We start from the raw sequence: 22,915 nt of genomic DNA, 5'->3' as shown, positions 1-22,915 counted from the left end.
AAACAGACTCTGAGTTGGAGTGAGGGCCTCAAGTTCACACGAAGGACAGGAATCCACGTCTTTTTTTTTTTTTTTTTTTAAAGATTTTTTATTTATTTATGTGACAGAGAGACAGCCAGCGAGAGAGGGAACACAAGCAGGGGGAGTGGGAGAGGAAGAAGCAGGCTCCTAGCCAAGGAGCCCGATGTGGGACTCGATCCCGGAACGCCGGGATCACGCCCTGAGCCGAAGGCAGATGCTTAACCGCTGTGCCACCCAGGCGCCCCAGGAATCCACGTCTTCTGACCACACTGTTATTTCTTTCTAATGTTTCGTATACGGGTACCGCTTGCTGCACACGCAGGGCCGCGGGACCAGGGAAGCAGGCCGATGACCGGCTACTGATGGCTGCTGTGGGACGGTGCCACGCTCCAAGTCTGTTTTCCCACAGGGTAGATATCCTGCCTGCGCTTGACAGGGCTCCTGGGGATGTCCCAAACCCTCCTTATATGGAGGGCAGTTTTCTACGCTTACGCCTGACCTAACCTCTGAGAAGCGCATGCTCGCGTGCGTGCGTGTGTGTTGGGGGCAGGGAGGGAAATGGTATTCACATGAGAGTCTCAAAACATCTCAGTTCAAAGGCACTAGCAAGTTTCTCCAACTAATTTCTGCTCGTTTTTAGTTTTATTCATTCTGTGTGGTTATATAAACAATGTCCAGTGAATATGAGGTTAAATTTTATGTGCTTAACAGTAGTCTTCGACCCATGTTCTGGAATTAGAGAAGACACCGAGTTTTCCTGGGGACTTTATCTCGGAAAGGTGCTGAGCCGTGCTCTACCTCCATTAATGACTGGTAAAGGCGCACTCGTTCGCTCCCCTCCAGTCCATCTGCTCTCCAAGCCCGCAGACCCCCGGGCAGGCCTCCCCTCTCCCTTGTGAGCCTCACTTCCTCACCTCCTGGCACTTCATGGTTGCCCCTCACTTTCCCACTGTGCTGGACCTGCTCTCTCCTACTTCGCCTCAGAAGTTTACGTGGGTAGGGGGCTCAGAGCTCTCATCCAGCCAGTGGAATAAAGTGTCTGTGGGGGGGGGGGGGGCCCTGCTGGAAACCCCCCAGGTCCCAGTTCTGTCCAGAGTCTCAGGCTAATTTAAATATTTATAGTTCTGGAATCCACCATATTTTCTTCTCACGAATTTAGCTTCATGTTTCATTACCTTTGCTCACTCTTTCATTATTAGTATAGCTTAATCCCTGTGTGTTTGTTTTAAAATTTCTGAACTGCAACCATAGGGTACAGAGAAACAGCCCTCTCTGGCCTAGGTAGGGGCACGCCTCCTTTACCACCAGGGGAAGGAAGGGGGGGGTGGAGAGAGGAAAGGAATTAGAATTTACAGAACATTTATAATGTGTCAGATTGTGCACGATCTCCTTTAATCTTTGAAGAATCCTATGAGGAAGGTAATACTACCACTCCCATTTGAAAGATGAGAAAACTGAGGCTCGGATCACATCACCTGCTTAGGGCCACACAGGAACAGTGACTGTTTCTGTTTATTGAAACTTGTCTGGCTGTACGGGGTATTTGAAATAATGATGTTCTCCACACCAACCCCACAGTCCGTTTTTAGTCCCTTCTACAGACAGGGAGAAGGGAGGCTCCAAAGAATTAGGGAGCTGATCTGCCTCCTAAGAGACAGATTTAGTCCCCCTGCCCCCACGCCCAGGCCTGTCTGAAGCCACAGCCTAGTCCCTGGGCAGCCTGCCGCAGCGGCCCAGCTCCCCTCCTCCAAGCCAGGCGCCCCTGGGTGCTCTTCTCTGTCTTGCAGACGCTGGTCCCCCAGGCCCTGGCCCCCCGCGCCCTGGCCCTCCGCGCCCTGGCCCTCTTTCCTCCATCCCACCGTGGCATCCGGGGGTTGTGGCTCCTCCCTGGCCCCAGGTCTCCTGGCCTCCACATCTGCTGTTGCCGTCAGCCTCGCTCACTGGCCTCCGGTCCCAGCTCTGTAATAAAGGTGCAGGCAGGGGCGGGGGCCCGCATAGCCCACAACCCATAGGCCTCACAAGCGGATCCAACTCTGTCTTGGTGTCTGGCTTTCCAGTTTCCTCCCAGCTGCAAATCAAAACCATTCGCAGTGCTCTGCAGCCTGCCCGGCTGTGTGGTGTGCAGGGGTGGGGGAGCCTTCCCGCTGGGCTCCTGCTAGCCCCAGGCCGCTTGGAAGCTGGGCGTGTTCACAGTGTGCCCCTTGTTCTGGAGACACAGGAGATTTCAACATTCGCTTTACACCCCAAGAGGGAGAAAACAAGTGTGTTTTCCGAGCAAGCTTGGGGACAAATCCCTCACAGATGAGCAGTTGGGTAACTCCGGGTCCTGCCTCTGCAGGGGTGGGGGGGCATGGGGGCTGCCCTGCAGAGTCTCTGCCTGTAAGTCAACACAGGGCCCTCAGGGGATGGCCCAGAAGGAATTATAGGGCTTTATTTATGACAATGAATACATCAGGAACACTGATGTTTTCTGCACTCCCTTTAGAGTCTAAAAAGAGAAGTTTCCAGAAAGTTCTCACTATCCTCATTACTTTACTAATTTGGTGCGAAGAGAACAGGATTAGGGTTATTACTGATTGTGGCAAGATCCCAGCCACCCCACCTCCCTTCTCAAATACCCTCCATCATCTGGTTTTGTCTTTTAAAATCCCCTTAAAAGACAGATGGAGTCTCTTAATGTTTCTTAGCAGGGATGGCGGACAACATTCATAATACTGGCTTATTTGTTATTGAGACTCTGTTTCTGGTAACCAGAGTAAAATAAATAGTAGTGGTCTTGAGGGGAGCTTGATGGAATTCTTTGTTGTTGGGATAACATCGTATTGGTCGGGGCCCTGGTGTAAACAGAGCCAGTTCCATTGCCCTGGCCCTCCGGGGACAACCCTTGGCCCACGCAGCTCCGGAGCACCTCCAACCACTTTGCTGTGCCCGCTCTGTTTGCCGGGATGCGGGCTCCGGGAGGAGGGTTTACAAAGGCAGAAGTCAACCGCACAGTATTTACACCTCTATCGACCGTGTTCATAGAGAGTGGCCTGTGAGGGCCTTGGCACAGGGCTGGCATGTGTGTGTGCCTGTTTCGGCTCTCGGGCCGGCCAGAGTTCAGGTGGTAAACACCCAGAGCCAGGCCCGAGAGACGAAACCAGCACGAGCACTCAGTCCCTCGGCCTTTCAAGCCACCTGCAGGTAGCCAGACTCCCTTCAGAACTGGCCTGTGGTGGAAACAGGTGTCAGTCTCAGGAGGCCCATCTCAGAATCCACACAAACTGCTTCGTGGTCAGCATTAGTGGCGGCGAAATGTTTCATAGACACAAGGCCCTGCGTGAGCAATCATCAGACAGTTACCACCGAGAAAGGTGATTCCTATACTCCCTTGGCCAGCTTGCCCTGTGCCGTGTTCGAAGGACTTTACGCGGATTTATCATTTTCACTCTCACAGCAGCCCAATGAGGTAGGCCCTGTGATTGTCCAACTCCGCAGCCCACCGAGCCCAGAAGAAGGGAGCTGCTGGGTGGAAGAGCTGGGGCTGGATCCCAGGCCACTGGCTCGGGCTCCGGGCCCTACCGTGGGCGTCTGGGCTGTGCTGCCTTGGAAGTCTGTGGGACCGAGGTGTTTCCCCTCCCCTATCTTCTCCTCTCCTTGTGGACCCCAGGAATGCCTCTGAATTTTCTCTTCATTTGGCATTATTCTCCAGTTGAGGCTTGATTGTTTTGGAGGGTGACCTGCGTGGCACCCTGGCTCGTCAAAAGCCACAGCCCTTGGCGTCACACGCTAGCCACTGTGTTAGGGATGGCGGCCCCCTGCAGCAACGTCTCGCATGAGGTTTCCAGATGGAGGCACTGAGGCCTGATGAGACCCACGCTGCCGTCTGGAGCGCCGTTCACACCTTCACAGGAGGTCAAGAGCGTGATCGGTTTCTCCCTCATCCTCTCCGGCTCCTGGGCAGTGAGCACAAGAAGGAGACAACAGCACGGAGGGTTTAGGAGGCCCCATCAGGGGGCCAACATGCCACTTCCCGAGTCCCTTCTTTTTCCTTATCTCAGGAAGGCCCTTTGTAGGATTTATACCAAGTTTCCATTATGCTCCTGCTTTTAATTCAAGGAGCAGTGCTCTGTCCTGTGTCTCCTACCTCTACTTCAAAACGAACTCCAGTCATTGTGAACCTTTTCTTTTGTCCAAAGCCTTCTGCTCCCTGATTGTCTGCCTAGCTCAGCTCCTCCTGCCAGCGACCACGGAGATGGAAGAAAGATGATTATAAGCCTAACTTGTGACTTTCCCCCCACCACACAGAGACCACCTTCGGGGGCCCAGTAACTGCTAGATGACAACATTTACAAGCAGGGACTTCTTGTGTAATTCCAGATTAGAAGCTTTGGAGTATTCTTTTTTAAAAGAAAAAAATTAACTTGTAAAAATACATAAAGCCACAAAAGTAATACACAAGTACAGGTTTGCCGCGGAGAAAATTCAAACAACACAAAAGTCTCTCGAGAGCAAGACTCCCCCTTCTCTGAGCCCTCCCACCTACACTCCTTCCCAGAGGTCACTACTTGTTAGCAGTTTGGTTTTTACATTTCCAGAGAGTTTCCTATGCATAAGACTTTACCTTGAGCAGTCACACAGGGCCAGAGCACCGGAAGAAGCCCCAGCTACTTAGGGAGGGAGCCAGAGTCAGGGCCGCATCCGGCTCCCTCACCAGCGTGGCCAGAACCTAGCACCGTGCCCGGAACGTGCCACTCATTATGTGGAAATGAATGAATGCACTTTCACACAAGTAATGGGTTATTATTATTATTATTTTTATTTTTAATTTTAGAAAAGGTGATCTCTGCTTTAATTAGCATTTCTTTTGGGCTATCACCATTTCTTCCCTTACTCACATTCGAACTTCCAGATTAGGGGAATGAAAGTAGCACGTGGGCTCTCCAGTGTCAGCTCCCCTGGTGTTAGGTGGAAAACATACTCGGACCCCCCCAAAAAAAAAGGAACATTGGTGTCTATAAAACCTGCTTTGATTGTGTCTCAGAATGATTTCCAGCTTCACGGTTTTTTCATAAAATAACATTATATTATAGGGAACTAAAATCCAAGACACAGGACTGTTTTGATTTACATTTTACTTCCCCACCTGTTTAATCCACTCTAGAACTGTTTTTCAGCTTGCTTTCTTCATTACACACATCTTGTAGAGATGCTAGAAATTTCCACAAACCATATACCTATAAATGTGTGGGTTCCAAGCACTTCATTTTTGCCAGAGTTCTTAAATGATTTCACTAGTTGGGTCTAGGTTTTTCTGCTATAACCAGAAGAAAAAGTGAGACAAACTGAAAAGAGGGCTTTTTATTTCAATAGAAATGCTAACTCATAAAAGTCCCAGGACTTGGGGTTCCCATCTAGACTCCCTGGACCAGACACCTTTACAAGGCCTTCCTTTGGGAGGGGAGGAAAGCTTTTATGGGCAGAGACAGCCCTCCAATCAACCTCTCTCCCACTACTGTTGCAAGTAGACTGGGGGCCCTGCCTGGTGAGCTCGAGGGGACAATGCCACCCTTTGTAATGACAGGACGAGTTACGAGGCAGGCGGGCTACCAGCACGGCCCTAACTGCTAACCCTTTCCTTCCTTGCCTTTTCAGCAAACTCTCAGATCCAATTTGCAATGTTCCCTCCCCAGTTACATAATCTTAAGGAAAACCAAACTTTCTTCACACTCATAATTCTAAAGCATGTCTAATTTCTTGAGCAACTGTAGATCAGATAGCTTGTAATCTGCCAACACTTGCCAACAGGCGTTTATGCAGAATTCATGAGCTTGAGGTTGGAATTGGGAAGATCACAAACAGAGGGTTAAGGAGAAATGAAAATTATGTCGAATGGAGCCAGCTGAAAGAAAGTTTGATACCTTCAGAAAAATGAATTTTTTTTTTTTTTTTTTTTTAAGAATCGTGGGCAATCCAAGCAAAGGACTTCACTACATGGTTGCCAAGACCTTTGGGGCGGAATTCCGTCCTCCCCACAATGAGCAAGAGGACACTGGGTTTGGAGGCGTATCTTGAAGGGTGGCAGGCAACAGGATGCGTATTTCCACCTCGGGCAGGTCTCTTCTTAGCAGCCGCTCAGAAGCCAAGGTCTGGATGCAGTCGGTCAGTGGCAAATAACAGCTCAGGAATGTTAAGTGGCTTCAGGAGTCGCGTGGACAGCACGATGACCTACCAGCAGGAGGGGATAAACACACCGCCGACAATTAGGGAAGCCGATCCCAGGTTGTCGGAGGACAAGAAATAATATGCACTGTGTTTCTCTGGGGGAAGGCACAGAGTGGGGCACTGGCGAGAAAAGGCAGAAGGTGGCAGCTTGAATGCCACCAGATGCTAAGGGTCCTGGGTGGAAGGAGGGGTGCACAGGCGGGGAGGGATGGCCTGTGGGACAGCGGGGCTCATTGAACTCCTGAACCGTTAACCAGTTGGCACTGAGAATGGCCGCGCCCAGCCACCGCCTGGCTGCTGAACTGAATCCCATCATACTGTAGCTTTGGGATCCAGTAATTTGACCTCAACCTCTTCGCCAGGGAGCCTTTGCTCCTTCGGGGAGCATGAGAAGTCACACCCAAGAGGCAGATGGCATCGTGGGTAATGATAAGGATGACTGTGTTAATTTCCTAGTACCCAGAACTGGGCGGTTTAAATAACAGAAATTTATTGTCTTCTAGTTCTGAGTGCCACAAGTCCAAGATCAAGCTGTCGGCAGGGTTGTGAGGGAAAATCAGTTCCACGCTTTCCTCTCAGTTTCCTTGTGTCCTCACACTGTCTTCCATTGATGCATGTCTGTCTCTCTGTCCAAATTTCCCCTTTTTATAAGGACACAGTCATATCAGATTAGAGCTCACCCTAATGACCTCATCTTAATGTGATCATCTGCAAAGACCTATTTCCAATAGGGTCACATTCACAGGTACTAGGGATTCAGATTTTAGCATCTTTTGGGAGGGGGTACAATTCAACCTGTAACGATGATGGGGTAAGGATGGTATTGGCTAACATTTATTGGCTCCTATGATGTGCCAGGCGCTGACGATGATCTTACTTAAAATCCATGTAATCTTCATCACAACCTTATGAAATGGGTATATTTATTATTCCTATTTTGTAGATAAGGAAAATAAAGTACAGAAAGGTTAAATAATGTGTCCAGGGACACACAGGAGATAGCTGAGTTAGGATTCCAACCCAGGCAGGCTGACTCCAGCATCCAAGTGCCTATCTGGTCACTTCAGTCATGTCAAGGGGCCTGGGCAAGGCTGCTTTATTCCCCTAGTCCACGGAGAACTTTGGGCCTCTCTGGCCTATTGCTGTGGTGACCCTTCCTGCTTCCTTCAGTCTGGACCTTTCCTCTGGGTTAGATTTCTCTTTGTAGCACCAGAACAATTTGTTCCCTGGGTCTGGGCTGGGTCTGTGATGTGCTGGGTAAGGGCTAAGGGCTGGTGAGGTTTTGCACAGAAGCTAGGTGAGAAGCTGACTCTGGGAATGGAGAAGGAGGTCCTAGAGCCAGAATTCCGCAGCCCAGAGCCCGGCAGGGGCGACCGCAAGGCAGGCAGCAGGACCGGGCTTCCCCTGGCCATACTGCTCGGGAACGTGCATGCTGACACCGCACACTTCACCGTCTCCTCCTTCTGCAACTTCCCCCACTGCTCCCGCCCCGGCCACATGGTTCCAGGTGTACCCAAGCCAATGATGTAACCACCTCCCAGCTCCCAGGTCAGAAACAAGAGTCCACACTCCAACGTGGAGGAAAGGCAGATGGGGCCGAAGTCGAAGGAGGACGGAAAGAAGAAAGCAATTTTATAATTTTCTCCTCCTCCTCCTTCTTCTTGTTAAAGAAGTTGGGGTTATTAAAAAGTTTTCTGTCTCAAGCAAAAATTAGCCCTCGCAAGCAGCTATTTTACTTTTTCTCAAAAGAGAACGATCTTAAACAACATATGGCTAATGTCAGCCAAGTTATATTTTTGGAAGAAAAAGAAATACTACAATCTGTGCTCACAGTGGTCCTTGAATGCCAGGGGATGAGAGTTTGAGGGCAGCAAGTGAATATTAGCATCCCCTTATCATCTGCACACACTGCATAGACATCGTTTGAACACATGGCTCTGGAGAAGGTCTCCCACGCCAAGCCTAACGGTTGGCTAAGAATGGTGGCACCCAGGCCAGCACACTGTTGGGAGCCCTGCAGAGCCCAGCTCCACTGCAGACCGGCTACGGGCCCCAGGGCAAGCCACTCCCCTTGGAGCCTTATTCTGCGTGTCCCAGAAGGAGCACGACAGCCCCGGGCTGGCAGCCTTGTGGCAAGCACTACATAAAGTCAGGTGCGTAGAGCACAGGAGGCGCTCAGCCATCGTGAGCTGCTATTTTATTGCGGTTTTGTGATGGGGTCACAGGTCTCCTTTTGAATGTTATAAAAGCTAAGAACTCTCTAGAAAAATGTATGTCTGTTCACACACACAAGATTCTGAATATAGTTTTAGATGAGGTTTGTGTTCAACTAGGAATCATAGACCACAAGGTAAGAAACCCTTATTCAGATATTTTTTAAAATGCGTGCATAGGAACAGAAATCCTTCACATACTTTCTAGCAGTTGACTCTTGTGAGGCAGTAGAGACCATGTAGCTCCTGTGCCCCAGGCTCCTCTCCTGCCCTTGTGACCTGCGGGTCCCTGCCACCACTGCCGGCCCTTGTGCTCCTTCCTGAGTCAAAATGGCAGATTCCTCCCTGGCTGAGGTGAGGGCAAGCATGAGGGCTAGTGGGAGCCTCCAGGATGTGTAAGTTTTGTTGGCAGGACTGAGGAACTTGGAAAGAAAAGGCTGTAGACTCAGTTGATGTCAACACTTCTAGAACAGGGAAAACTGAGCCAAAAGAATCCATCCCTCAGATTGTGTGCTGGGCTTCCCGCCACGGCCGACAGAGACAGTGAGTTCCATGACCTCCACTGAACTGGAACCAAAGACCAGGCCCGTCCCGTCTAAACAGGCGGGTATTTAGCAGGAGGGCTGAACCGGAGGGTGCCTGGGACATGCGTGGAGGGCTGAGAAGCAGCAGATGGGGAACCAGGGCAGTGTGTGGAGGGAGCTAGGGGGTCTCTGAAGAGGCGAGAAAGCAGAGACCAAGGACTTTTGCCCGATGGTGCAGTGGGTAAGAACACAGACTCAGGAGTGTCTGATCCGAGCTGGACCCCAGCTGGGCTTCACTTTCCTCATCTGGAAAGTGGGAATAAGGATCTCCACCTGGCATGATTCTTATGACGCTCACACATGAACATGTAAATAAAATACTGAGCACAGCTGATAGGCTTTTGAGGGGCTGCAAATGGTACTTGTATTACTGGCTTCGTTATCATCCCCGTCCCGACTATTTTCACCCTCTGCTGCGCTCCCTCTGCCCAGCTCACGGCAGTCCCGCGGCCAGCGCAGGGGGGCTAGGGTCACCAGAGCCTCTGCCCCAAGTGGAAATCTGACTGTATCACTCCTTGGTTAAAATCCTGACTGCCTCCTCCCCGCCCTTTAATAAACCCAACCCTCCTGAGAGAGCATTCTAGGACTTCAGAATCCAATGGCTGCTCAGCACTCCACACCCCGCCCCCTTGCCACCACACCCCCTTCACCAGCAGTTGCACACTCTGGCCCCTCTAAACTATTTGCACTTTCACTTTGGGGATGCTTCTTTACCCGGAACATGAGTTCCCCTACTCTTTGCCTGAAGACCTTCAACAATCTGCTCGGGCATCACCACCTCCAGGAAGCCTTCCAAGCGCACCCCTCGCAAAGTTGGAGTGTGTTCCCATGGCTGTTGGTATCACACTATATTCCTTGTTGCCTTCCCTGAGTCCGTCCGCTGTTTCTAAGCACAGTGCCTGAAATACAGCAGATCCTTGATATCGTGAGTCAGTGAATGATGAAAGAGTGAACAAAAATGGTCAGACAAGAAAGAAGGCAGTGAGTTTAGCAATGGTCAGCAGGAAGTTTTTCACACCGGGAGGCTCTAATAAAAGATGGCTCAAATAGCTTCGGGAAAATTTTTTCAAATCAGTTCAAAGATTTGTCTAAATTTCCTGCTGGGAAGCATGAGCAGGACTGCAGGGCTAACACTTCATTTACACTGTGCGACTTGAGGGTCCTTGAGCATTTTCACACCTTAGGCGTCTTTTGGTCTTCAGACTCACCTGAGCATTTTTAGAGGTTTTTAGCCCATTCAACTAAGGCATTTCTGCATTATTTGACTAATATAGTTCTAAAAACTCTAAAAAATTTGCCAAATGGAGGACAAAAAGGTGGTCAAAAATGAGAAAGAAAATGTTTGAAAGCGTCTGAGATTGGCCTGTTAGATATAAAATGATGATTTTATGAATAGCCATCAAGTGTGTGCTAGTAGGCAAATCCAGCACGGGAGAACTCCTTTTAGGGAACTGGTCTCCGTCCAGGCAGCCGAGGGCACTGATGAAGACTTCCATCTGTGAGCCAGGGGTGGAGGACACCCCGCTCCCCTGGGTTCCCCAGAGCCTCTGAACAGGCCTGGAAGCGGCCTGGGGGCTTGGGGCTGGCCCTGCGTGCCAGCAGGACGAGGGACGGCTCCGTGTCTGCTGTCAGCCGTCCCAGGGCTCCTGCAGGAGCAGGTCAGGCTCGGACAGCGGCCCAGCCCTCTTGCCTTCTTCCCACGTCCGGCCTCTGCAGGCCATCGCTATAATTTGTAGGTGCCAGCATCTTGCTGTTCTATTTCTGCCGAACGCAGAGGAAGCAGGCCAGTCCAGGATTTAGATTCCAGATCCATCTGATTTCTAACATTGTGAACTGAAAGGAGCAGGGGACAAAAATGGTTTTTCTCCTTTTTTCTATTAAACTTGCAAGATTCTTCCCAGTGAAAGTAGCTATTCAGAGGTATCGACATGCATATTCCCCCACTTGGTGACCGGGTTCGGGAACACATCTATTCGAGGCTGTGCCCCGAATATGTACACACACACTCATACGTGTGTGTTAAACGTGGAAGGTTTGTACTGCAGGCCAGTGGGATCGTGGATGGATTACAGGGACTGGGAAGCTCGCTGTGAACTGTCTGACTTGCTTTCACATCGCCTCAGGTCGGTGGACGGTGCTACCAGGGTCTCCCAAAGAACCATAAGTGGGACATTTCAGATCACTTCCTCACCTTTGTCCCTCTGGGGGTTGTTTAATAAGAAGTCACCAGGAGAAAGAAGAATGAAACCTCACCCTGTCCTGACACAGGAGTGAAGGACAGAGCAAACGAGAATACTCGGAACACATGGGCTGCCATCCAATACCCTGATCTGTATTTTCTCTAGAGTTTCTAGTTCAGATTATAAGGCTCTAAGCTAACTCAGGCAAAAAGATAAATTTAAAACCCCCTTGATGTTTTCCTCAGAATAAGAAACTTCAGAATAAAATAAATCTAGGGGCACCTGGGTGGCTCAGTGCGTTAAGCATCCGACTCTCAGTTTCAGCTCAGGTCATGATCTCACGGTCGTGAGATCGAGCCCTGCATGGAGCTCCACGCACAGCGTAGAGTCTGCTGGAGATTCTCTGCCTCTCCCTCTGCCCCTCCCCTGCTCATTCTCTCTTTCTCTCTCAAATAAATAAGTACATCTAAAAAAAAAGAATAAAATAAATCTAGACTGAAAAGAGAAAAAAAGGAAGTCACTGGACTCCTCTCCTTGGGCCTTTCAGTCAATTTTAGAGTAAACTGGAGCCAGGATTTAAGTATCCTGAACCCTTAAAGTTATGCAAAACTGTGTGTGTACGAGCATATTTCTTGGTCTACTTTGTTTTTTCTATTACATTCTCACTAAATATTCAGCTCCAGAAACGCAGAACTGCTAGAAAGTGTGGGTGGGAACATGAACCCGCCTATGAAAAGTGGTGGATGTCCGGGCCAACTTGCCCACATGGCCTTCCTCTGTTTCCTGAGCTGGCCTTTCCCTGTGTTCTCTGGGAGGGTCCCTCCCTGCTATTTTCCTCCCACAATCTCAGGCTTCTGCAGGCCGCTTGGCCCCCATCCAGCCACAGAGTTGAACCTGCAGAGCCATCTGGGCATGGGGCCCCACTACAGGCAGCAAGTGAGACAGGGGCTAGTGCCAGGCACACACCCTCCAGAGCGAGGGGAAGCCTACAAAGCTTCCTGCCTCATGGTTGGGGCAGTTTGGGGTGGGGTGGGGGGAGCTGCCTCTTCGATCCCTTTTCTTGTAGTTGGGACAAAGGGCCTTGTCCAGCTGCCCACTTTTTCTCATGGGCACATTGGCCAACAACCATGGGCAGAGAGTGGAGGAACACGCCCGTTTTAGAGTATGACAACAGTCCTATGAGACTAGCGGGTGTGGAGGTGGTTTCTGGATTCCATGTTTCATGCTACCCTTGTCACTCTCCGTGGAAGAGAATTCATTTCTGGATGGGCCTTAAATGGGTTCTCTGATTTGCCTTTCAAGAGCTGGTCCCTGAATGCTTTTCCAATTCGTCTCGTCTGTGAGCAGCCCGTGCCATCTGAAGGGATGTCTCCTCCACTTATTGCCACCATAGTGCCGTCTGTGTTCCTGGCACACTTCTCTCTGGCTGCAGTTTTCATGCCTAACGTCAGTCATTCACGATTAGAATGTAAGCTCCACGAAAGCAGGCACGAGTCTGGCTCGCTCACTACTCTATCCTTAGCACAAGAACAGTGCTTGGCATACAGCGGATATTCAACAAACATTTACTGAATAATCAACGAATCCAATTATAGTAGAAATGATTGCAGGCTCCTGTACTTGGGTCTCAAAAGCACCCATGTGGATACAGAGAAGATGTGGATTAATAGGAACTGATACACAAGTCAGGCTGGTTTTCGTTGCCCATAATCTCAGGAATGAATCAACAGGTTGGGGGATTCTCCAAAAGAGCTACTTTTATCTTATGCTACAATAATATAAGTAAAGTTCCTAGTGTTCAGTATTCAACATTCAATGAACATTTATGACACCCAGCAATCCTGACCCTACTTGAAGGGCTGGGCGGGTCTTTTTTTTAAATTTATTTTTAGAGACGTGGGGGAAGGGCAGAGGGAGAGGGAGAGAGTCTTTGCAGACTCCGTGCTCTGCACAGAGCCCGGCGCAGGGCTCGATCTCACAACCCTGAGATCAACCGCTTAACCAACTTAACTGCTTAACCAACTGCACCACCCAGGCGTCCCGAAGGGCTGGGAATAAAAGAGTAAAAAAAGCCCAAAGTCCTGAGGGTGGAGGGGAGCAAGCAAGCAGAAAAGACCCGAAGGCAGCAGTTGACTCTTGTGAGGCAGTAGAGGCCATGTAGCTCCTGTGCCCCAGGCCCCTCTCCTGCCCTCGTGACCTGCGGGTCCCCGCCACCACTGCCGGCCCTTGTGCTCCTTCCTGAGTCAAAATGGCAGATTCCTCCCTGGCTGGGGTGAGGGCAAGCATGAGGGCTAGTGGGAGCCTCCCAGGATGCATAAGTGTTGTTGGCAGGACCACGGAACTTGGAGAAAAAAGGCTGTAGACTCAGTCAATGTCGACTCTTCTAGAGCAGCAAAAACTGAGCCAAAAGAACCCGTCCCAGACGGTGTGCTGGGCCTTGTGGGCCGCGGTGGGGATGAGGAGGAGGGGGCTGCCTCTGCACTGGCCAGTCCGCCCCGAGCTGTGGCTCTCCGTTCCAGCTGAGCGCCAGACGGAGAGACAGAGTGGGGCTGAGGAGAGCCACCACCCCCGTCACTCTCAGACACATGTCATGGGACTGACGTAGCGGGAATGACTCGGTTTGGAGAGGAGCAGACCCAGGAGAACACGCGGGAGAGGGACGAGCCTGGTTTGCCCGTAAATTCTGTGGGGCCCAGCAGCTGGAACAGCACTAATGAGCGAGGCTCCAAGGAGGCAGATCTGGACCCTTCTAGGGGAGACAGTGGTAAGAGTAGGGCCCTCCCAGGCTCAGGGAGGCTGCCGGGGGAGGCGCGAGGCCTCCCCAGAGGAGATGTCCCCGAGGAGGCCTGCTAGCGAAGACAGAATGCAAGGGTTAGTCCCCGTACTGCCGCCGGTCACATCAGCCGTCTCGTCGGAGTCCGCTTCTTGGTTGAGGGTTTGCTGGGTACACAGTCAGAACCTCTGCCTTTCAGTTAGTCCCCCTGTGGCCTCCAACACATGTGGCAGTCTCAGCCAGTCACGGAACCGGTACGCGTGCCATTTCGTGGCCCGCGAGAGCAGCAAGGCCCGCGGCCCGCTGCCTGGGGCAAGAGCAGCAGCTGCTCCCGTCCCGGGTTTGCGCACAGGCGGCTGCAGACCCCGGGCAGTGTGTCTGCTGAGGCCTGAGAAAGGGAGCTCGGCCTCCGCAGGTGCCACTCCACCAACATCCGGGGAATCCACCTCCTTTCAGAAGCTTGGAGATGAAGGGCACTATGGTCAATAACTCCTCCACTGTTCTTCCCTGCTGCCTTTGGGGTCTTCCAGGGGCCCGTTCGCTCTTCGGGAGAACTTTCTGCACCATGGACACATAGCAGTTATGGCTGCTCCTTAAGCCCCCAAATTCTCTGAGCAGCTCCCTCTGCAGATGACCGAGCACAGGGTCGGGTTGTAGCAAAGCCGCTGCAGATCCCAGGTCTGTGTTGTCAAACTCCGGTCACGCAGCTTTGAAATGTCTGCAGTTTGTCGTTTCAGAGTGGGGATTAACATGTCTGTCGGGGTGGCACAATGCAGCACTGTTCCAGAGAGCTAAGAATTTGGTTCACCTTGTTAGGGGCAGCGAGAACTGTGCTTTCTGATTAAAAAAAACTGTCTTGCTCAAAAAGGCGACTGCCCACTGAACAGATCCTTGACACTGCTGAGAGGGTGTTAGAGGAGGCAGAATTTACCACTGTCAGAAATTTCACCAGCTATGGCCATGACAGGTGGTAGTAAGAGCAGAAATGGTCACAGCCAATGACTGGTCATTCTCCTGTCCAAGAGCTCACAGCAGCTGCCTAGACACTCACGTCCATTCCTCGGCTGGGAGTCTGGAGACCACCAGGACCCAGGCCTTCTCTGCCGCGCCAGGCCAGACTAGCTAATCAAGCCAGCAGACCAGGCTCACAGAGCTCCTGCCACGTGCTCAGGCCAGGGGAGCCCCAGCCTTTGTCCTTATGGACTCCGTGTCTGCTTGAGGAGAGCGGGCAGCGAACAGAGGCAGTGGGCAGGCAGTCTAGGGTCGCACAGCCAAGTGCAGAGTTTGGATGCCAGCAGAGAGGTGGAAGGCCAGAAACAGGCCGAACTTCCCCGAGGAGGCGACAGAGGCCCCCTGGGCTGACGGAGCAGGGACACGCACAGTTGCGAGTAGAGGTGGGAGCCAAAGCACCAGCGCCCCCCACCCCAGGCCTGGGCTGGAATCCCTCTGCTCGCTGTGCAGCTCCAGGGCACGGTCTCCCGCGTGAGCCTGCGTTCCACCCAAGGCCCTGCAGCTGCCTCCTTTTGCTTTCTCCACACCATGGAAACTCGCTCAGCGGTCTGCAGAAGCCGGAGATAAGCCCCAGAGGCAAGCCTCCAGTGGGGGCGCGGGGTGAGAGTCCATGGGAAGATGTATCAGGCCCCCCACCCTGTCTCCCAGCAGGACAATTCTGAGGCATGTCGTCCGGGCTCCTCAGGCCCCCAGAGCACAGAGCCTCGGCTGCCTGCAACAAGGCACTCTTTTCCGACTTTTCTCTCTCTCCTGTCTGTCTTCTCAGGTTCCCTCACTTCTGCTTCTTCAGCTCATCTCCAGGTCAACCGCCTGCTCCCATGTCCCTGTCCAATGGCCTGTTTTGGGAGCCTGCTCAGGCAAGGACTTCAGGTCTTACTGCGTTACAGGCTCTGCGTCCCCACCCGGATTAGAACTTGACGAGACAGGGGCTCTCCTTCTCTGAAGTCCCTGCTCCCCTTGGGCTCCTGCTGCCTCATGCCAGCAGCTAAAACCCTCTGGCAGAGCAGGGCGCTGACCACCCAGATACGGCCGACACTAAGGGTGGCCACCATGTATGGAGCGCTATGGGGCAGGCCGGGTGCTAGAAGTACATTCTCTCCCCTTATCTGATCTAGAACTCACAGCCACCCTAGCCCCGTTCCCTGAGAAAACTGAAGGCTTTGCTCTCCCGGAACGGCGGGGTAGTAAATGACAGAAGTAGGGTTCAAAGACAGACCCACACAGTCGAGAGGTCTGTGTTCTCGACCACCGGGCCCCTTCCAAAGGGAATGAACGGGCGCTGGCAGGAGGCGACAAAGGAGAGAGATACTAGTCTGTCATTGTCCTGACGACGTGCCTTCCCAAATTCCTGCAGCCCTCGAACTGCCACGGTGGGGGCATGGTCCCTGGGAGTCACCCTCAGTTATCTGGAGCCTGGAGAGCCCGGAAAACTCTTGAGTAGCTAAGAGCTGACCGGACACAAGAGAATATATGCCCTTCAGGAACTGGGACAAGAGCAGCTTAGCCCTTGAAGCCCAGAGGCAGGCAAGGACTGTAAGGAACAGCTCTCCTCCCTGCATCCCCAACAAGAGGACAGCTGGTCCGGGAGCAGCTGGAGGGGGAATGGGACAGGGCAGGAGTGGGTGGGAGAAGGAAGGCGGGATGGAGACCGGGAGAGGCGCTGGCAAGCCGAATGGAGGGTCCCCAGCCACCCCCCCACTTGTGTGTCAGGACCCTCCTTCACCCTTCACACAGGCTGAGTACCTGGGTTCCTGGCTTCAGGGACGGCACGAGGTCTTTGATCATCTTGGCTTCCGAGACTGTCACCCCGCCCACCACGAAGAGGATCAGGAGAGGGTGGTCGCTGGGATGGGGCCGGCTCACCTGCAAAACAAACCACCGTGGGCTCAAGCGGCTGGTGTCGGGACAGAGCACCGTGCAGCTGGGCACCTGCTCCCTTGCCCTCCATGGGGACCCCGGGGCCGCCGCCTCTTAGTGCAGGTGGCATACACAACCCTTAGAGAGACGGTGATTCGTTAAGGATCGGATGTGTTAGTGGGCTATAAACCCACTGACCAGGAAAACCCATACCATATCATCTTGTACCCCTCTGAATATTTTACTGAAGGAAAAGTTAAGGTAGTGGGGTTATCAGATAGGAAGAGAAGGCTGAGGGGCAACTTATTTACTCCTTCCCTTGCAGCCTTCGGGTCTGAGCATACACATGCCCCTTATTCATTACAGAGCTCTGTTTATTTCCTTCAGAGAGCTTGCCGCAGCCTGTGGTCATCGGATTTATTCTTTTGTTTCCTTATTGGCTGTCTCCTCTTCTTCTAGAACCAGGGATCTGGCTCACTGCTGAATTCTCAGCTTAGCTAGTGCAGTTTCTGGCAGCTAGCAGGTGCTCGGTAAATACCTGTGGAATGGCTAGCTGGTCAGAGCCCCAGGGAGCTGGTGCGGGAGGGGTAAAAGATGCAGGAGCCCAGCACGTGCCCTGGGAGCTCATAGCCTAGTGCAGACTTCATGCCCTTATCTTCTGCGAGCAGCCTTAGCTGAGCACCTACTCTACGTGGAACGGCCACTTGATGTCCTGGGGAATCATCCTGATGCCTTATGATTTCACCAATAGGCAAAATCTTACATACCAAAATGAGAATGACTCACAGAGCCCCTCAGGAAATGCAAAATGACCCCCACACAGTGACGAATTGAAGGGCACAAGAGGGAGTTTGTGAAGACAGGATGTTTTGAGCCCTACCTGGAAGCGAGAGCAGGTTTGGAGAGGAGTGGGCAGGAGAAGAGGTGTGACCCAAGTTCTAGAGGCAAGTTCTCCCCTGGGTGGAACAGGCTGGGGGAAGGGGATGCAGGACACAGCACACATCGCATCACTGCAGGAAGCATGCTGCCAGCTCGCCGAGTGGCTGCCTCAGCCAGAGGTGGGAGAAACAGGCTTTGACTCCGGGGGGTCCACAAAGGCAGGGAAGGCGCTCACTCATTCACACTAACTCCCAAACCATCTTCCACGCAGACAGTCTCCAGGAGCAGCAGGGTGGGCAGCAGGCCCACAGGAAGCCCTTTCTCCTGCCCCTGTGCCACCCCCTTTCCCAACTGGCTGCTTCCAGCTTCCTTGCCTGAATATACCCACTTCTCAACATCTTATTTTAAAAACGCTTAAAAAGGTAATACATTCAGTGTTCCCAGTTATATAAATTACTCTTTGGCTTCTGGAGAAGAAACTCAGAATGGAAAAAAGGAAGGAAGGGAGAGAAGGAAAGAGACAGGGAGGGAGAAGGAGAGAGAGAGAGAGAGAGAGAGAGAGAGAGGGAGATATCTAACCTTTTCCAAAACAATCGGTGGTAAATACTGGAAACTCTGATCTTCAGGAAAAGACTGACTCCTCATTCTCCTCTAGCTTCTTGCCCTGGATGCATTTGTCAGCTGCTTTCTTCCAAGTCACGTAATACATACCCAGGACAATCCTGCTTGTGTCCCACTATCCCCTGGATTTGCTCTCACTGAAGTCCCCGTGGCCATCATAGGTAGGAGTCAATGACCACTACTTTGTCTTCATTTAGCGGATCATTTCTGTGACACCTGTCACTGTTGATGACACCCTGCTTGGCTCCAATAGCACTCTTGTTCCTTCTACCTTTTCTGATCACTTCTCAAATTTCTTCACAGGTTCCTTTTCTTGGTCTGCCCCTTTACATGTCCATGTTACTTTGGGCTCCATCTTTGGCCCCTGGCTCTTCTCACTCAATAATCATTCCCGAAGGATCTCACCTACTCATTTGTCTTCAACAAGTTTTTACATCCTTCCCAAATCTATGTTCTTAGCTGGACCACCTCTACCGAGTCCCTGTGGACAGGCCCACCTGGGTGTCTCCCAGGACCTCTAAACTCAACAGATTCCAAATTTGATGCATGATCTTGCCAGGTTTATTCCTCATGTCAACTTTCTAACAGCATCACCATCTTCACGGTGCCCCGAGCCAGATATCTGACAGTCACCTTGGACTTTGCTCTCTTTCATTTCCCAAATCAAGCCTCTTAACTCTACCCCCTCAAATTTGTGGGTCTTTCCTTGATTTCCACTGTCCCTACTCTGGTCAGGCTCTCGTTCTGTCTTCCCTAGATCACTGCCACAGCCTTCTGGTTCGTCTTCCCGTGCCAGTCTGGCCCATCCCCCGTCTGCCTGCCTCCTTCCTGCCTGAGGAAGCTTTCTAAAATGCAAACATTTATTGTTGACTCTAGTGAGCACTCTGCAAAATGTTTCTGTGCGCTATCCTGTTCAATCCTCAAAATAGCTTTCAGGGGAAAATGCAATCATGGCTGCATTTTGCAGGTGGAGAGTTTTAAGTTTACACCCAGTAACTCAATTGTGGCATGAGGGGCCAAGCTTCAGACGACGTGCTCTGAAATGCCCCTCAGCTCCATGGCATGCTTGCTCGCTCCACGAGACTTTGAAGATGAAGTTCAAACTCCTTAATTCAGCATAGAGGGCTCTTTCAGTGTGGCTTTGCTTCATGTCTCTATTTCCATCTTCTACGCCCACTATTTGCTGGAGCCATTCATGAGAATTTGAGCCATGCTCGACTACAGGGTATTTGAGGTTTTTTGAAGATTTTGGTAAACATACGACGCTTGATTGAACATTTGCATGGAAAATTATATTTATTACAGCATTTGGTTTGATATACTTTCACGAAGTAAATAAAGCCATCAAGAAACAGAAAGCTGGCACCCTGGAGCCCCGCTCGCACCCCACTCCTGTCACAACCTCACCAAGGGTAACTACCACCTTGACTTCTGATACTCGACACTGTACTTTGCTTTTTCTACTTGTCTCTAAGCCCTGGAGATTCTCCACACGAGTAGGAAAGATCTGTGGCCCACAGGCATTGGTTGGGACCACACCGGTGTGCTTTGGTCTCTGCCCGTGCCCTGGCTCTACAGTTATTCAATAGTTAAGGACCCTCTCCTTCACTTCTTTACCTCCTTCCCTCTTATTCTCTTTAAAAAGCATCCTCTCCTCTGGAAAGTTGTCTCTCCCTGTCTCTTGACTCCTGCCCTGTGACCCGAATCTGATCACACCTTGCCAAGGGCTTGTCAAACCGGACTGCCGCCTGGGTACCTGTCTCCTCTTCTAGACTGAGAGCTACTGGAGGGGAAGGATGGATCATATTTATCTGGGGATTTTGGTATTTCAGGCTTTGAGCACAGACCTTGCTCATGGTAAACATTCCACAAATGTTACATGAATAAAATGAACGGGTGGATGAATGAAGAAGACCCACAGGCTAACTGGAGGTGCCCTTCTTTTCTTAGAGTTCTTTTAGAAACTCTTTCTTCGCTGCAAGTGTGATTTTTCCTGGCTGAGTAGCTAACCTGAGGTTCCTTCCAGCCCTGCAAATAACTGCTTCTCACTTGATCCTGGAACAGAAATACAACTGGCTCCAGAACTTCAAGTGGTACAGTATGTTCTCCAAGACATATGCTTTCCATAAGGGAGGCTGGGCTCTGAAGTACACAGCGCGAATCTTGGAAGGATGTAGCGAAAGATGAAAGGGAGACAGAGAACAGTACCAACAGAGAACGATACCCTGGGACCAAGGAGGTGAGGGTCCCATTAATGCACGTTGCAGTTTGCTATTTTGGTTTCTGTTTAGATTTACATTTTGATACCAGACTTTCCTTCTAGAACATGTCCAGAGGGAAAGCTTTGGGAGGTGGAGTCTTTTAAAGTCTTTTCCATCAGAACAACACATTCCTTATAATCAGCCCCACACGCTGCATCGCGGGGTCTGTGAACTTCCGGTGTAAGGCGTGTTGAGGATGAAAGAGGTAAGCATCCTGACCGCCGTCGCAAATACACAGATCAACAAAGCGAGTCAGACTCACTGCTCTTTCACTTCCCAAGGTTTCATTGGCTGAGATTTCAGACACGGGTTCTGGTCAGAGAAGACAGTTTCCCTGCGGGAACCTTCTCTGCGGCTGTGGGCCCCGAGCACTCGTTGATGTCCTGATGGGTTTCGATGAGCAGGGTCTCCTCTGCTTCTGGTGTCTCTGGCACCCTCCAGGAGTCCTGGGAATCCTGCTGCCGATTCTCCTCCGCTCCGTTTCTCTGCATGGTGACCCCTTGTCCCCAGCCCAGGCAAGGGTCAGGCCCCCATTCTCCACCCACAGCAGAGCCTTGCAGAAAGGAGAGAGTGCAACAGGAACTTTGGCCACAAAGGGCACTCGGCCCTGAGAGCAGTGGTGCCGACTCTGAAGACAGTTTGGCAATGGCTTTTCTCCTGACAGAAATTAGCAAGAGCACTGCCACCGCCACCAAACACTGCGTGTCGAGCATGGTGCTTTTTACTCAGTTATTCGTCCAGTCAACAAATATTTAGCGAGCAACTACTACAGGGCCCAGCGCCGCTCTAGGCTTCAAGGATGTCAGGAAGGCAGCAATGAGCAGACCAGAGCAGACTCCCTGCTGGTGTCAGGTTTCTGTTGCAGTCAGGGAGGATGACAAAGTATGTGAGCAAACTGGTAAGGAGGCAAGGTGGGAAGTGCTCTGGAGAAAAAGAAAGCAGGGGATGGCGTGGCGTGAGCAGGACACGACGTGACACGGAGAATCTGCGAAGTGGGTCAAAGCTCTGTTTTACAGTGAGAGACAGGAGGCTGGAAGGGCTGAGTAACTCGCCCCCAGTGTCCCAGTCAGTGAGCTGGAGGGTGGGGACTGAAATCCAAGTCGATCTCACTGGACGGCGAGATGCATTCCACTCTCCCCCCCTTACAAACAGACTCTTCAAACTGAAAGCATTTTGCTGGCTGTCACCTCTTAAGGCCGAGCTTCTCATCCATTAGCAGTACCGGTCAATTAGGATGCTCCTGGGGGAACCTCCTCACTGAATCCCATCGTAGAAGGTCTCCACTTGGCCAGTGCCACTCTGTTGTTTAGCTTGAGCTCCCTGCCACAGCTGCTGCAGTAGATGGTTTCTTCTTTCTGGAAACTTCCCCCACTCCCTCAGTTTCTCTCCTGTGTCCCTGGACTCTCCTTAGAGGGCTCGGCCTGCCTGACCTGCTCCATGACAGGCTGTGTCCCCGACTGCTCAGGCCTCTGCCCCTGCTCTGCTCCCAGACACCCTTCCGGGGTGACCCAGCCCCTGCCCACGGTTCATGGCTCACCTGCCCCCGTGGCCCCAGACTGCTCCCCCTGGCCCTGGCTCTATAGAGCCGCAAAGCTAAACTCTCCAACACAAGGTCTCTTGCTCTCCATTTCTGTTTCTCAGAGAGAATGTTAACACCATTCATGCAGTCACCCCACACCAGGCCAATGACCCCAGGTCAGAGCAACATCCCGTCCTGTGGAGCGCACCAGCACTGCACCCCTGCCCTCACGCCCCAGCCCTGCTTGAGCTCTGGATCTCCTCCTCTGCTGGCCGTCCCGTCTCTCTGCAGCCCGATGTGGGTTTGGCCACATTACCCGCCCCCACACACACTTGCCACTGCCGGGGCCACCTTTGTAACACATAAACTGCTTATAGATTCCCAACGACCATTCGATGGCGCCTCCATGCTCTGGCCAAATTTCACACCGCTAGCCCGTCCTGATCTGGCTTTTGCTTATCTCGATGTCCTCACATCTTCCACCCCCGACAGGTGCCCTCAGCTCCAGCCACCGGGAACCACCTGTAACACCTTGGACCATGGCATGGTCACTCTGTTCCGCACTCCCGCAGCTCTGACAGCACTCCCCTCTTCTGGAAAGCTCTCTCTGACTCCCAGCCTGGCTCCCCCTTCTCCATGCCCTTGCATTCCGTCTGGCACACCACTTCTCTCTCCTCCCCGCAGTCCCCCGTTTTCCCGTCCATCTCCATCACCAGCTGCAGGCTGCACGAGGTGAGCTGGGCCAGGGCAGGTGGGGATCTAGTTTGTCTCTCTGTCCTCTCTGCCCACGAC

The 22,915-nt window shown here is 51.9% G+C and overlaps 1 protein-coding gene across 1 annotated transcript in view; it reads right to left on the bottom strand.

The window, feature by feature from the left end:
* Positions 1 to 60: 60 nt before the first annotated feature.
* Positions 61 to 22,915, bottom strand: part of SCFD2 (sec1 family domain containing 2) — a 432,813-nt gene continuing 409,958 nt past the window's right edge. Inside the window, exons 8-9 of the mRNA XM_045815929.2 lie at positions 16,730 to 16,849; positions 61 to 6,228 (exon numbers count right to left, since the gene is read on the bottom strand). Of these exons, the coding sequence (XP_045671885.2) occupies positions 6,136 to 6,228; positions 16,730 to 16,849 (213 nt within the window). The 3' untranslated portion in view covers positions 61 to 6,135. The remainder of the gene's footprint in view (positions 6,229 to 16,729; positions 16,850 to 22,915) is intronic.

This window comes from Ursus americanus, chromosome 8, assembly GCF_024610735.1.
Source record: "Ursus americanus isolate L20-20 chromosome 8, mUrsAme1.1.p, whole genome shotgun sequence".
NCBI lineage: Eukaryota > Metazoa > Chordata > Mammalia > Carnivora > Ursidae > Ursus > Ursus americanus.
The sequence above is the reverse complement of the archived record's forward strand: the minus strand, read 5'-3'. Positions and strand labels throughout refer to the sequence as shown.